Here is a 14,455-nt window from a genome sequence, read left to right as displayed (position 1 = left end):
CTCCGCGCACGCCTAGATGTATCTCGTTAATGTAATTCCAACGGATACGTGCGGGCGTGTGTGTATATTGCGTGTGTATCTTTCGCGCAGCACGCCTGGCGCTGAAGGTACGCCGACAAAAATCTACAAAGAGAAAATTTACCGATGACGGCGAGGGTAAAGCGATGCGAACACGCCACGTGAAAAGGAAGGGTTGCCCGTAGAAAGCAGAGATCTAGGATCGCGAAAAAGAGAGTGGAATTTCACAAAATCATTTTTATCCGCGGCACAAAGAGAGAAAGGCGCAGGAATATTATTTGCTGCATTTCTGGATAATATTCCGTAAGATCCTCTGGAAATTATACACTGAAATATATAATTAGACGGTAACTTATATAATTTTTCTAAAAGATTTGCGAATTTGAATATTTTAAAGCTCGAACATCCAAGATTATTTAATCATTCTCCTTATTGCCTTTCTTAGAAGACGTTTTGTGCCGTCGATATATCAAACGTATCAAATCTTCGGATATGGATTTTTGCGATAAGCATGAAAATGATAAGAGAACCTCAAATCTTAAGTGAATGCCATACTCGAAAATTTAATCGAAAGTGCTTACATTTTTCTGCAAACTTTACGTCAATTGGCAGAATTACAAATTTTATTTTATTTTCACACGATAAAAATGAATTAGAGTATTGCTTGATGCGTGACGGAAACGATAAAAAATTAACGCTAATATTTGCCTCATAAAATTTCTGCTCGCAGGGGAATTTCAGGGGAAGATTATTGCTGCATTTTTACAGCATGAATTTAGAAATATAGAAATACACACAGAGATACAAAAATAAATACAGAGAAGTTTGCCGACAGATTCCTGCAAAGAGAACACGACATTCCCTTAACAGATCTCTCAGAAAAGAATTCAGCGACGCTCGTAAAATAAACAATGAAAGGAATTTACCGAAGCTCTGTCCACCCTCTAAACTTCGACCAGGAGAGGAAAACGGCGGAGACAAGAGAGGAAACAGACTAATCCTTGCGGTCAGGAGTCGCTCGTACGTCACGCAGGCTCAGGGATGGTCGAGGGTGGTGCACATGTTACGCGCACCCGCGTGCGCGTAACAATAGTTTAATATTCATATTGTCACGTCCGAGTCAAAGGAGCGACAGTGGGCACCGCGCGCTCCTAATTCATCGGACAAAAATACGTTCCCTTTCAGGGGCGCGTTTGCGTCGCTCGTTGATGAATCCACTCGGAGTCGTTGACGCGAGAGCATCGCTGCACCACTCACGACCCGGATTCGTAATTAAACTTAGCCCTCTTCGCAATGCGTCTCATGTTTTCGCGTTTGTATACCGCGATGGATTCAGAAGTGATTCGTTGTTGATAAAAATATCGAGGTATCGATATTCGCTTCGTGAACGAAGGACAAGCGATTGGAGCGTTACAAGTGATTTCGGCGGAAATTAAATCTCGGGAAATGTCTCAAAGAAAATGACGCAAAATTCTCGCTTGTTTCCGCGACCGAGTGGCGAGCGGACGTTATCCCGATGAAATTTCAATTTGCAATTCGATTGTGACGATATTTTACGATTAACTATTTCGAGAAACATGCACATAAAAAAATATACACTGTATTTGAGCAAATGTTACTTTTTTCAAATATTTCGTAAATTCAAGTACTTCGTACTTCATAGATTCATTTCATCAAATTTCCTCAGAATATAATCCGAATCCTAGTCAGTACTTCGATCAAGAATAAAAAATTAAGACAAAAATTCTGCAGGCCGAAAAATGTAAATTTTGCAGAAGTTATCATGAATAACATGTGGCGACACATAATGAACAACAGAAACACGACGTTCAACGGTACAGCGATAAAATCACAAACTTGTTGCAGCGAAAACTTTCGTTGTCGAATATTTTTTGGCGGATAAACAAAGATTCATTCCGCGACACTACGCGAACTTATCGCGGGGCAATACGATGCATCTCTACACGGTTTCCTGGGTCTCTCCCGCTCTTCTTCTCGTCAGTACTCCCGCTGTATCGAGAAGCTCGTCGGAGAGCCTTAGGGATGTTAATTCGCGAAAGCGGGAATGGGATATCAGAGAAGAGGCTCCTATATTAATAACTTGTCAAGTTCTCCTCGATAAAACTTCCGTTGACGGAGAAAAGGGCGACACGTCGTCGATATCCGGCGAACCGCGAGAGTTGAGAGCGGCGTCGCGATTCAAAGAGACGGCGCTTTAACTTGATAATTTTAGAAGGGAGAGCCTCATAATGTAACAAGGAGATCCCATCGGAATTGAATTTACGCTTAATTATCGTTTCGTAAAGTTAATGACGAATCTAATATTTCGCATAAAAGATATATTAGTATTGTGCAACTTGAAGACGTCTCAAGAAGCGTTTAATTCCAGAAATTCTTCGTGCAAATCAATAGTCTTGCTGTGAAAAAATGTTCAATGTAATATAAAATTTACGAATAATTAAGTTTACTCGAATCAATTGTGTTTGATTTTATCGTAAAGAACTAGTTTCTCGATTTATCCTGTTTATCATTCACAGGATGCGTCTCACGACCCATCCGCTATTTATTGCACTCTTGCCTCTCACCCCTCTCGCTTCCCTCTGGCGCCGCTCACCCCTCCAGAGATGAAATCGCAACGAGAGGCGGCCCTTCTAAGGACACCCACGATTGGACGCCGAAGGGATGTGCCGGCCTCTCGGTAATAATCCTCGCGGTGTCCTTGGCCGCTCCATCGTTGGCATTTAATGAGAGATGGAATAAGCGAAGCGAGAAGGGACACGGGGGTAGTTTAGACGCACGTCACTGAGACATTTTATTTGTCTAATTGCGAGACACAATAACGAATCGTGATGTGCGAAAAATACTGATACGCATTCCCGAAATGTCAAGAAAAAAGAGAAGAAACTGCCGAGAGAGAAACGATCGAGAATAATCGTCGTAACGATCGCGCGCGATTGAGGCATAATTAATAAAAATATAATACATCTCCAAATATCTCGAGAATATATAGTATCGATAACTGAAAGACATCCCCGCTCGCAACGGAACACCTGTGTCCGCGCTCGACGTCGGCCTCAACGCAAATCTTCGCGTCGTCATTTCGTTACCTTCGAAATATTAATCTCGGGCGCTTCTGGCGAACACACGTGCGCACCACCAATCTATATGACGACTACGACGACGACGACGATGACGACGACGACAACGACGACGATAACAACGACCACAATGACGACGACGACGGCCACGACGACGACGACGACGACGACGACAACGACGACGACGACGACGACGACGACGACGACGACGACGACGACGACGACGACGACGACGACGACGACAACGACGACGACGACGACGACGACGACGACGACGACGACGACGACGACGACAACGACAACGACGACGACGACGACGACGACGACGACGACGACGACGACGACGACGACGACGACGACAACGACAACGACGACGACGACGGTCACGACGATAACGACGACGACGACGATGACGATGACGACGACGACGATAACGACGACGACGGTCACGACGACAACGGCAACGACTACGAGGAGGTGGAGGAGTAAGAGGAGGAAGAGGCACGAAACGAACATTGTGCGCACGCCATAACAGCGTAGCAATAACAGCGTTCCATTATATGTAGCTACACCGCGGGCGGCGAGATTGCAAAACATGCCTAGATTAATGTTTTCTCATCCCGCGGCTTTGTTGTGCAACGCGGGGGCGAGAGCGGGCAGGGAAAGGGGAGCGTGAGCGGGCGGCGAGGGTGGACGGAGAAGGGTGGCGGCGCACACCCTCCCGCCGCGAAGCAGAACTCCGCGCTCTCACTCCTGTCGTTCCCCGCCGCGCTCTGCCTCTCTCATCCACCCCCCTACATCTATATACAATCGCGTCATGCGACAATGAACAGTACGAATTACGTTGCATTCTCTTTTGCGGCTCTCTTCGATCGGTCCTCCGCGCGCGCACGGGCTTCCGCCGCGCGTCATTGTTCGCTCGGCGCCAGAAAGGAGGCACCAGCGTGAGAGATTGCGAGGACACGAAAAAAATAGATAAATTAGAAGGTACTGATGAAGAAGGAATTACGCGCGCGGCGAGGTATGTATCGTGTACCGCGTGAAAGGAAAAATACGGGATGGGACATACCGAGAGTATTGTGTGTCCTTCTCGCTAGGGAAACTCTTCGGCCGTTATCATCGTTGCACCGCAGGAAAAGAGGTATAGGAAGCGGTAAAAAAAAACCTAAAAGAAAAAATGACATTGCAGACTAGATCTCATTTAGATTGATTGCAAAGATAATATGTACATCTGAAAACTAATCATCGCGTTAATGACAATTTCATTCGACGTACAATTTATATTTTATTCTTGTGATATTTCGCGACGTGTATACGATTGCAGTGAGAACAGTTTCAATTAGAAAAGTTAAATAAATCTCAAATTAGAGAATTAAGTTATCGGCATTTGACAAAAACAAGTAAAGAAAATTATAGGAAAATTATAGGAGAATAGGATTGAAAATCATGATAGATTTTGACAGATAGACAAAATAGCAGTTAAATTTTATTCGATATCACATATCAATTTTACTTATATATTTCTCGTATTTCTATTTATTTTGTTTATATACGTATGTATGTGTATTAATTTCAAAATCTTTACACTTACTTAGACAAGGGAATGTTTCAGGATATTTCGTCAATTATAAAAACTTTCAATTAAAAACTTTTTAATTATATTTTCAGTAAACCAGACGTCTGTAAATTGCAAGTGTTCACCGGGTACTAAAAGAAAATGGAGTTTGCCAGACATGTCCATCGCACGTAATCCAAGCCGGTCCTGCAAATGATCAAACATGTATGTTAGATTACAAAACAGCATGTCAAAAGTTCTTAAATCGACTACTCGATTACTTACTTCTTGATACAATTCGCTTTCTTGCAAGCTCTGTACTTCCTTTGCTTCACCAGGTTTATAGAATCCGAACCATTCGGTTTCTACTGGTTCCACCATTGTATCATTCGCGAATTTCACGAGAACCAAATTGTGAAGCTTTTGAAGATTACTCTTATAATACTATCATGTAATCAATATAAATAATTAATATAACAATCAATATAAATGATAAATTACTATTTTAATAATTCAATGATTTTCATAAATTATTTACTGCTAATGAGTGCGTTCGAAAAGACACTATTAATGTTATCAGCGCAAAGGCTACCAAAATTATTCGTAGAGTTAATAGCGCGATAATAGTGAGTTTTATAAGTAGCAACAGCGTTAATATTATTACGCCATTTCCACAGTTTAAGCACTTCTTCAGTTTTGACATTCTAAAGATGCATTTAAGTGCAATTATCCATTACATACACGAATAATAAATACGATGTGCCGGTAGCGTTTAATAATTATGTACAGTGACAGATATGCGGTCCGTAGTGTTTTAAGTGTTTGCGAAGCTTACAAACAATAACGTTATCAGTGAACTATTTCGGAATTATGTTAATGACGCGTAATTAAGGCGTGTACGCTATCATCAATAACGTCGCGATTTGTAGCGTTACTATCCGCGACCAGTCTGTAAAACTAAACAGTGCTATTAGCACTGTTCTTTCCGAATGCACCCTATGTAACTTATTATTTTTCGAATTTTTATATTTTAATTATATCTAGGATTTTAATTCGTGATTACATACTTCGTTGATACCATTTTCATTATTGATATCGGAAAGGAATATATTTTTCTTTTTATATTCTTCTATATTCAGAGGATCATGCCAGAAGGCAGCTTGCACTAACGACTCTTGAATAAACCTGAGAAAATATTTAATGTATGATAAGATAAAATAATGATTTTAGGAGAAAAAATTACTGATTATATAATATGTACCATAAGTATGCACCGTGATAAAGCATACGCCGCATATATCTGCACAATACAGATGTATTTGAACACCTTGGCAAACCATAAACACCTTGATGTTGACCACCCAGAGATATTAAATTTTGCATTGGTGGATCAGGACATCTTTGAGCTATTGCTCTCCTAAAATAGAGAACAAAATCATAATACATATTATAAAGTTAAAATTGTAAATTATAACAAATTCCAACTTACAGAAATTGAGCTCCTTGAGAAAAACCAATAGCATTGTATCCCTGTTGTAACCTTGAGTCTTGTTGCAGTTGTTCACACACCTGTTTTATTTGCTCATTGATATTACCTAAGTAACTGTTTTCCACATCCTACAAGATATTTCTATATTAAAACAAGATCAAATTGTAATAAAATAAAAAATATTGTTATACATAATTTTAAGATAAAAAATAAATAAAATTTTAGGTTATTCTATATAATCATATGTATTATCTAGTAAAATAAAATAACAAAAATAAATATTAATAAAAGAAGATAAATTAAATATTAATAAAGGAAAAAGAAATACAGGAAAGAACAGGATATAAAAAGAATTATCTATTATTAAAATATTTTTCTAGATTTATTTTCATAATAAACTTCATGATAAATATAATTATACATAATGCTATCTCCTACCTGTATAACATCATCTCCAATACGTATGGAATTTACATAGACGTTTGGTATTTCATTCTGAAGAATTTGCTGTATTTTTCCAAGGCTGAATGAGAAACAGCAGCTATCACCTGCAAGATAAATATATTCTTGATATTATAATAAAGTAAAATATATGATGCTTCCAAACTAAATAATAAAAGACTACAAATTGTGCAATAACTTGTTAAAAGTGATATTTCATGCTGTAAGAAAAAATTATTTCAAATTTCATATTCACAAGAGGTCAATGATACAATATTTAAAAGCAATAAATCCAGAATCTAAAACGATAAATAATAGAATACTTCTAACCTTTTCTGCAAATGTCAAATTTGAAACATTTGACACAAATATCTATTATAAGTTAATAATGTTTGATTGCTTTGCACATAAAAAAAATTCCATTCATAACATTTCATTTAGAAGCGATAATAGGCTTATCACAATGCTCATATATCAGGGAGAAGCTGATATATAAAGCTTTCTCTAGTGAATTTAATTATATCTCAAGGAAAATACAAATGTTCTTATGTACGACTGAATGTCATGAATTCATTTGACAGCAATATATGCAACAAAAAAGAAACTATCGCAATTCATCAAACTCAAACCCTGAAGTTATTTATGTATTGACATAAAGTACGCAACTAGTATAACTTATTATTATGACACTATGTTGCATTGATTTTGACTATATTAAGAAAGAATATAGTAAGGACAAGAGAAAAATAATACAATGTGAGAAAGCATAGAAAGTAAGGTGATGTGAGGAAAAACAGATCTAATAGTCGTAGTAATCGTAAAGCAATAAAACTCACCCATTCCATGCCACAACACTATTGGCGTCGGTGAAATGGCTGTAACATTTTTTTCGTCGTGTAAACAATGACCGGCATCCGGCAAGAAAAATAACGCAATGGCAAAAAGACAAGCGCAGTTTGTTATCCACGTTTGCATGACACGAACCATGTTGACCGCCCAACCTCGCAAATGTTTGTGCAAATGAATACGTTGCAATATCTTACACACTACTAACAAACGTTAAATGCAATAGAACGTCACGCGCAGTGTAACAAGCAATGACAAGTTCGATCGTATCTTTGGATATACATATATTTACCGACAGTAACGCGCTACGTGGTCATAATGGAAAATACTTCCAACGGCTTTACATTCGATCGGTAAAACAGATTTCATCCTATACGTATGATTACAAATATATACTTTTTCTTTCTTTTTCAAAAGTGTTAAAAATATTTAAAATGCTTTGTGCTTGCTTAACAAAACATATAACCTACTTCTATATTGAAACATGGTGTAATTTAATGATCATATAATGCAATTTAACGAGATAAAAGAGTTCTTAATATTTTGAGAGATTTCTCACTTTATACTGTACATCAATCTCACGGATGCCTCATTATCAGTAAATCGATAGTTATTAAAAGATTCCAGCTACAGCTACACGCACACATATATGCAATTTCTTGCTATACGTTTCTTATTACTATTGAATAATTCAGACTGTGAAAACATAATAAAAGATAAAGTAACATTATATAAGTTTTACATCATAGAAATATAAATTTCATTATTTACGTAATAAAAATTCAATTTTCATTATGTACATAATAGAGATCCTACTTTTTTAAATTTTCTTAAAAAGCTTTAAAAGTTAAAATCTAATGTACTATCGAAACGAATAACGAATGTGAAACCGTACCTTCTTTGATATCAACGAAGCCTGAAGAACTTCTGACGCAATCAGAAATAATTTGTGCATAATTTCATGCTGTGTATCACGCAAGAACTGCCAATTATAAAATCACACGTATGCGGAATATTGAAAAATTGCATCGACCATGATTCCGTAATTGCATATAGTTTGCCGAGTTGAGCACGACACAGTCACGCTTGCGATCTGCACGTTGCATACTCAGTCTCGCCTTTCTACCGATCCTCGCATTCTTACATGCGATTCCGAATCGCGTGGCTCATTACGGGCCACCGACGTGAAAGCGCATCGCATCGCCGTTGTTATTTCCACGCATTAGCGAATGCCATTCGGTTCTTCGCGGTTGGCGGACGGCAGCGGGTATGCTGGAAGGAACAGCCGCACCGAGTCCGTCGGAGCTCCGGGAGGGTTGCGTCGTTCGTTTAACGGAGAGAGGAGTAACTGGGGGAGAGCGAGGGAGACAGGGTAGGAGAACCGGAGGCGAACCAGTGGCCGTTTTGTTTAGCGAATCGCCGCGATATCCGGAACACAATGCGCGATATCCAAGCCGCTTGTTCCGGGATACATTGTTTCCGTTCTTCGGCGTTCTGGCCGCGTATGGAAATGCAGTAATCACTTAAAGCGGATCTGTGCCGACGACCATCATCGGCACAGCAAGCGGGAAAAGACCCAGGCATTGTGTGCAATCTCATCGGGAGTCGCGGCCGTAGCGCGTGCACGCAGCTCTCTTCTACGTATGCTTGGTTGCTCCTTTCTTGAGACTCATCGGTGATATCGTTGTATCATTTTGCTTTCGTTCGAAAGTTCAGCTTCAGATCTTTCTAAGATCATCAATTGGAACTTAATATTTCTTGGAAACAATCAATTCAGCTGCCCCAGTTATCTGAAAAAATAAATAAGTTCTAAAATTATCAATTAAACGGATAAGTTCTAAGATTATCAGTTGAAATTTAATAATATTCAATCGAATACGTTACGTATATATATCAAAATTTCATAAATCTATATGAGAGAGAAAATAGTCAAAATTTTAGAAATTATTAGTTGGGATTTAATGTCTTATGTTGATACATCGTTGATTGGATTCTCATAATTTCAATCAGAGATATGTAATTTCCAATTTCGTATTAGACACGCGACAGCAGAGTTGAAACGCGTAAAAGAGGGCTAAGAACAAAAGGCGATTTCCGCGGGAGTCGAAAATAGGCGCATCCGATATCGTAACAGATGCTGCAGCGAGCGGAAAGAGACGCGAGTAAGGGAAATATTAGGAGTGAGTTTGAGGAGGAACAGGGGAGGAGGAAGAGAGGTAGAGAAAGAGAGAGAGAGAGAGAGAGAGAGAGAGACGAAGGGAGAAGGAGATCGATCGAGGAGATGATGGAGAGGGAGATCGACATATTAAATAGGTGGGCAACGACTGCGAGTGCCGGCCAGCCCAATGAGAGGTAAATTAAGCGGAAATCTTCCTGGTAAGATTCAGGACTGCCGCGGTCAAGGAATCCCTCGCGCAGGAAATTTAACGCCCGCTCTTCGCATTGCGCGATCGCTCGAGAATTTGTGAAACCGACTCACCCTCCGTTCTTCTAATCGGAATAACTTCGAAGAAAGAAAATCTTCCTTCTCATGTATCTTTTCTATTTCTTTGGATTCTTCTTACGTTGCAAAATATTATAATATCGGATCGAGTTCGCATAAAAAATTCTAATCAAATCAAACATCCCCTTTTAAGTACATATCTACGTTACATTGCTTCCGTTAAACGAGAGTACCGCGAGAGTAGAAGAGTACGAGACTACGACAGTGGTAGATTCAATCCCTGGCGAGAGTCACAAACGATCATCGCTCCTATTTACGTCCGCAAAAGAAAACACTCGGCCCCCGGAAGGAAAAGGGGACTTTCTCCTGAAAAGATGAACGGAGCTCCAACGGCGGCCCGAAGATCGGTCGGGCATCGCGGAACGGAAGAGTTCACCTCTTCATGTTCGCGACCACGCCAGTGGTGGTATGCTGCGACGCGCGTCGCCACCCTTTTACCCTCCACTCTTCCGCCGCTCAATCTCTCGCTCTCTCTCTTTCTCTCTCTCTCTCTCTCTCTCTCTCTCTCTCTCTCTCTCTCTCTCTCTCTCTCTCTCTCTCTCTTTCTCTCTTCACGTCGTCACTCCGTTCTACCTCTACCCGCAGCGTAATGAATCCAGTTTGTCGAACTCCACTGCCTTCTACGGCGCGTCGCCGGAGAGATTTTCCCGACCTAACCATCCGAACTATCCATCCATCCATCCATCTATCCATCCATCCATCCATCCATCCATATATCCATCTATCCATCCGTCCGTCCATCCGTCTGTCTGTCCGTCAGTATGCTCATCCGTCCGTTCGCCGGTAACTGCAGCACGCGAACCACTGTGCTTTTCGGTGCCACCCCCGCAGCGGCGGCCAACCCGCGCGCAGTCATTTCGCATCTCTCCGCCGGGGCATCCCCTTCCTTACCCCGCGCGCCGCGCGCACCCGATGCCCGTAATTACATCGAGTTCCCTTGACGATGGGGGGAACGGGAGGGAGGGTAGGGCAGAGGTTCTAATTAATCAGCTAGCCGCACCGCGCGCGAATCGTTCTCGGCACACGCGCTGCGGCACGCCTATAGGTTGACCGTCGACCAAAGCACCGTGGTCCCCTTCGCGGGGATTCCTCCCCCTCCCCGTCCCACCTCTGTCCTTTCGCCACCCTCTCCTGAGCCGGTGTTGTTAACCCGTTAGTTAGTCGCGTTCAACTCGCGTAGCGTAATTAGTCGCACGAGGTAATTATGTGTGACCTCGTTACATTATTCACCATTACGGAATTCGCCGCTGAATTAGAAACTAATGGTCTCACCCAATTCGCCCTTGAATTAATCTTGAACGAGAAATAAAGACGACACATCGTTCCCCCGAATTTATCGCTGAGAAAGGAATGTTAAGTGGTCGCAATTTTCTTCTTCAGTTTGTCCGCGGCGTTTCTCTGGCACTGACTCCAGCAAGGACGATGTCTTGATAATCCTATGATAATATGTAAATAATTAATCTTATCTTTCGGAACATGCATATAGACGACATTCGCAGACACAAATAAGCGCTAAAAACGACGAAAGAGTTGCACATGTTAAACACATGCGATAACGATTTTACAACGGGAGGCGTAAATCAACGGACCTGGTTACGTCCGCGCCAGTCGAGCCGCTTCTTGCGACCTGACATTTTTTAATCGGTAATGATATCCCCAGCTGGAGCTCTCCGGCGAATATCGTTTACCAGACTGGGCCAGATTCAAAACCGGAACGCCCAACGAAGGGTTAATCGGCTCATCGCTCGCCGCGGAACGGGGAAAATCGACGTTCTTTGTTGCCGCTTTGTTCCCGGGCGGCCTTTCAACGGCGGATCTTCATCGCCCCTCTGCAGAACGAGAGGGGGAGAGGACTTCGGGCAACATTGGTTTCGGGCAATAATTACTCGCTGGAAACCACTAACCCGAGAATACAGGACCGGAGGTTTCGCCACGGCCGCAGCTGCGGTGACGTCGTGCTAATGAATCTATTTTGCCAATTCTCCATATCGGCTCTTTCTCTCTGTCCCGCCATTTCGTCCAAACATCCTCCCCTTTACTGTTCCCCCGCTGCAGAGAGATATCCTGTTCGCCGATCAGGAAAAAATATCGACAGTTTTTTTCTAATCGATCGATACGGAGAAATGTCAGCGTTCTACTGTGCAATGTAATCATTTACAATGAATCTGTAGTCAACAATGAGAAGACCATGACAAAAATTATGCTATTTCTTAATAATATAAATATTGGAAAGTAAATACCGTTGTTGCGACGTCGTTAGCCATTTTTAATTATTCGTGCGACATCTATCGGTAATATATCGCGACTTTTGTTTTTATTTATTGATTGTGAGAATGTAGCGATTACCGGTACCTATTCCGACTATTTTATCAACGGAGGAGAAATAGGCAGTAAAGTTATCCACAATTTATCGAGCAAAAGTGGCGGTTATATCGTCAACACTTTTGGAGCATCTTATGCTCGTTGTCAAATAAACTGTCATAATCATTTTATATTATATTTTTCGATTTAACATGGATAGTGATTACTATCCTACCATGTATGCATGGTAAGTGTATATAAACAACGTATATATAATATTATACTTGATTACAATATAAAATAAACAAATTTGCAAGGTTATCTGGTTCTATTTTGTATATGTATGTAAATATATACATCTGTTGTGTGTCTCATTAGGTTCGACAAATGCGGAATTATATCGAATATTAGAACATACCTGCGCCAAAATTTAGTGAACGCTTTGAAGGGTAAAGATTTGGGACTATGTCAGAGCAGAGAGGTGAAATCTGCAAAGCAGTATGTTTACGATATGTTAATAGCAGAGTATCTATTTAATCACAATTATTCCTTTACTCTGTCGATATTTGCTAGTGAAGTTCCACTTTTAGTAAACTTTTATAACAATATGCTACATCGCTCTGATGGCAATGACAAAGATGGCAAAGATGGTAGTAAGCATAAGTTGCAGAGCGATTATATAGAACATACCTTGGAAACATTGGGCATTGATCCAAAAAAGCCTGAAGGTCAACACATCATATCAAGTTATTTGAACAGTGAGACACCTCTGTTGTTATCTATCTTAAATTATATAAACTTTTCTACCGTCAATACTCAATCTTCAGTCAGAGAAGACCCTCTGTATGACAAGGAAATACAAGCTAATTTAGCCCTGGAAGCAAATATTATAGATACAGCAAAAATACGAACAATGAGAAGAAAAATTATACAGCAGAAACAATTGTATGATGATGAATTAAGGACAAAGGAGAGCAAGTTGAAACAGCAAGCTTCTGTCATAAAACATCAACTTAGTTCTCTGAATGTAAAATTGGAAGAAGCTCAGGTGATATACTAAATTAAACATTTTTAAATATCTCTTTTAACTGTAATGCAAAATTTCACATATGTAACATAATCATAACTGATAAAGTGATATCAATATATGTAAATATATAGATTAATATATTATATATAGATTAATTTTATATAATTTCTTATGCATCTAGAATTTAATGCAGTCTTTGACACTGAAAGAAAAACAATTGAATGAGAAGAGAGACAGTGAGGCACGAAACATTTTACAGAAGGAAATAGAGTTGTCTATGAGACAGAATTTTTTAACACAAGAAGCTAACAGGTATTCAGTGCTAATTAAAAAGATTAATATTAATAATTGATAAAAATATGTACAGTTATATACTATATAAATTCTAAGTAATAACTAATATTTTTGTAATTTTATGATTTTGTAATCTCTGCCTGCATTTCAAAGCTCTACATTGATGAATATGATTTCAGATTGCAGAAAGAACGGAACAGTTACAGGAAATTTGAGGATGATTTGAAGAAACTTCAACGAGAGCTAGTGAAGATGCAGAAAGAACTGTCGCAAGGCGCGCAAAACCAATGCGGCCAAACGACGAGTGTCAGAAATATTCACGTGCAAACTGACTTGGAGAACTGTACGTTAATGGACGAGTGCAAAGCACTGCAGAGAGAGAAACTGGAACTGTCGAATCTTGTGCAGGAGCAACGATCCAGAATAGAGCAGATCACTCTGCGAAGCGTACAGCTGTCGCGTCAATTGGAGGAAATGCGTTCGCTGCGATCTATCGTCGACGTTGAAGTGCCGGTTTCTGTAACCGGAGTCGGCGCGAATGTGATCGTTAGTGAGAGCAGTTCCACAGAAGATATCTTACAGGACGCTAAGATGAGGCTAAAACGTTTGGAAGAGGAGAGCTCGAAAGCCGATCAGTATTTCTGCAGTTTTGTCAGCACATCTTCGTAGCGAATAAGATAACTGAAACTTCGTTGAAGTTTCGTGAAGTTTGTTTATTATTTATTGTCGCCGTATTATGCACGTTTGATGTTGCACAGCGTACACCATGTGCATCAACCACAAAAGTTGCAATTTGTCTCCGTCCTCCTATATTAAAAATGAAAGAAAAAACTGGATTATGGAAATATGAAGAAAAAAATAATTTCTTTCGATGATCAGA

General features: G+C 40.2%; 2 protein-coding genes and 1 long non-coding RNA gene across 6 annotated transcripts; 1 reads left to right on the top strand and 2 right to left on the bottom strand.

Annotated features, from left to right (window-relative positions):
* Positions 1-4,589: 4,589 nt before the first annotated feature.
* On the bottom strand, positions 4,590-7,712 carry Ppt1 (Palmitoyl-protein thioesterase 1). The gene is made up of 7 exons (XM_011147224.3): positions 7,438-7,712; positions 6,599-6,708; positions 6,161-6,288; positions 5,933-6,088; positions 5,739-5,856; positions 4,957-5,115; positions 4,590-4,878 (listed from the first exon to the last, which is right to left on the bottom strand). The coding sequence occupies exons 1-7, from the start codon at positions 7,586-7,588 to the stop codon at positions 4,738-4,740; spliced, it is 963 nt and encodes a 320-aa protein (XP_011145526.1). The 5' UTR covers positions 7,589-7,712; the 3' UTR covers positions 4,590-4,737.
* Positions 7,713-8,372: 660 nt separating this feature from the next.
* Positions 8,373-12,020, bottom strand: LOC112589516 (uncharacterized). The gene is made up of 3 exons (XR_003113599.1): positions 11,855-12,020; positions 11,223-11,386; positions 8,373-9,237 (listed from the first exon to the last, which is right to left on the bottom strand). It is a non-coding gene; the product is annotated as an uncharacterized LOC112589516 (long non-coding RNA).
* Positions 12,021-12,370: 350 nt separating this feature from the next.
* On the top strand, positions 12,371-14,420 carry LOC105186786 (uncharacterized). 4 transcript variants are annotated; one of them, XM_011147226.3, is made up of 5 exons: positions 12,371-12,498; positions 12,630-13,009; positions 13,079-13,299; positions 13,463-13,593; positions 13,755-14,316. In XM_011147226.3, exons 1-5 carry the CDS (start codon positions 12,464-12,466, stop codon positions 14,242-14,244), a joined length of 1,257 nt encoding a protein of 418 aa, XP_011145528.1. In that variant the 5' UTR covers positions 12,371-12,463; the 3' UTR covers positions 14,245-14,316. The 4 variants fall into 4 exon arrangements, with proteins under 4 accessions (XP_011145528.1, XP_011145527.1, XP_019698613.1 ...); XM_011147225.3 differs by having other exon boundaries at positions 12,630-13,299; XM_019843054.2 differs by lacking the exon at positions 12,371-12,498 and having other exon boundaries at positions 12,630-12,749; positions 12,842-13,299; positions 13,755-14,420.
* Positions 14,421-14,455: the final 35 nt, after the last annotated feature.

This window comes from Harpegnathos saltator, unplaced genomic scaffold (assembly GCF_003227715.2).
Source record: "Harpegnathos saltator strain DR-91 unplaced genomic scaffold, Hsal_v8.6 scaffold534, whole genome shotgun sequence".
NCBI lineage: Eukaryota > Metazoa > Arthropoda > Insecta > Hymenoptera > Formicidae > Harpegnathos > Harpegnathos saltator.
This window is presented reverse-complemented; position numbering and strand designations above follow the sequence as displayed.

Coding starts and splice junctions, on each gene's coding strand:
- Ppt1 (XM_011147224.3), bottom strand. CDS start 7,588: ATGGTTCGTGTCATGCAAACGTGGATAACAAACTGCGCTTGTCTTTTT. Junction 6,289..6,598: donor TTGGAGATGATGTTATACAG/GTAGGAGATAGC, acceptor AATATCTTGTAG/GATGTGGAAAACAGTTACTT. Junction 4,879..4,956: donor AAAGCGAATTGTATCAAGAA/GTAAGTAATCGA, acceptor GATCATTTGCAG/GACCGGCTTGGATTACGTGC.
- LOC105186786 (XM_011147225.3), top strand. CDS start 12,464: ATGGATAGTGATTACTATCCTACCATGTATGCATG. Junction 12,499..12,629: donor TATCCTACCATGTATGCATG/GTAAGTGTATAT, acceptor GTGTCTCATTAG/GTTCGACAAATGCGGAATTA. Junction 13,594..13,754: donor TTAACACAAGAAGCTAACAG/GTATTCAGTGCT, acceptor ATATGATTTCAG/ATTGCAGAAAGAACGGAACA.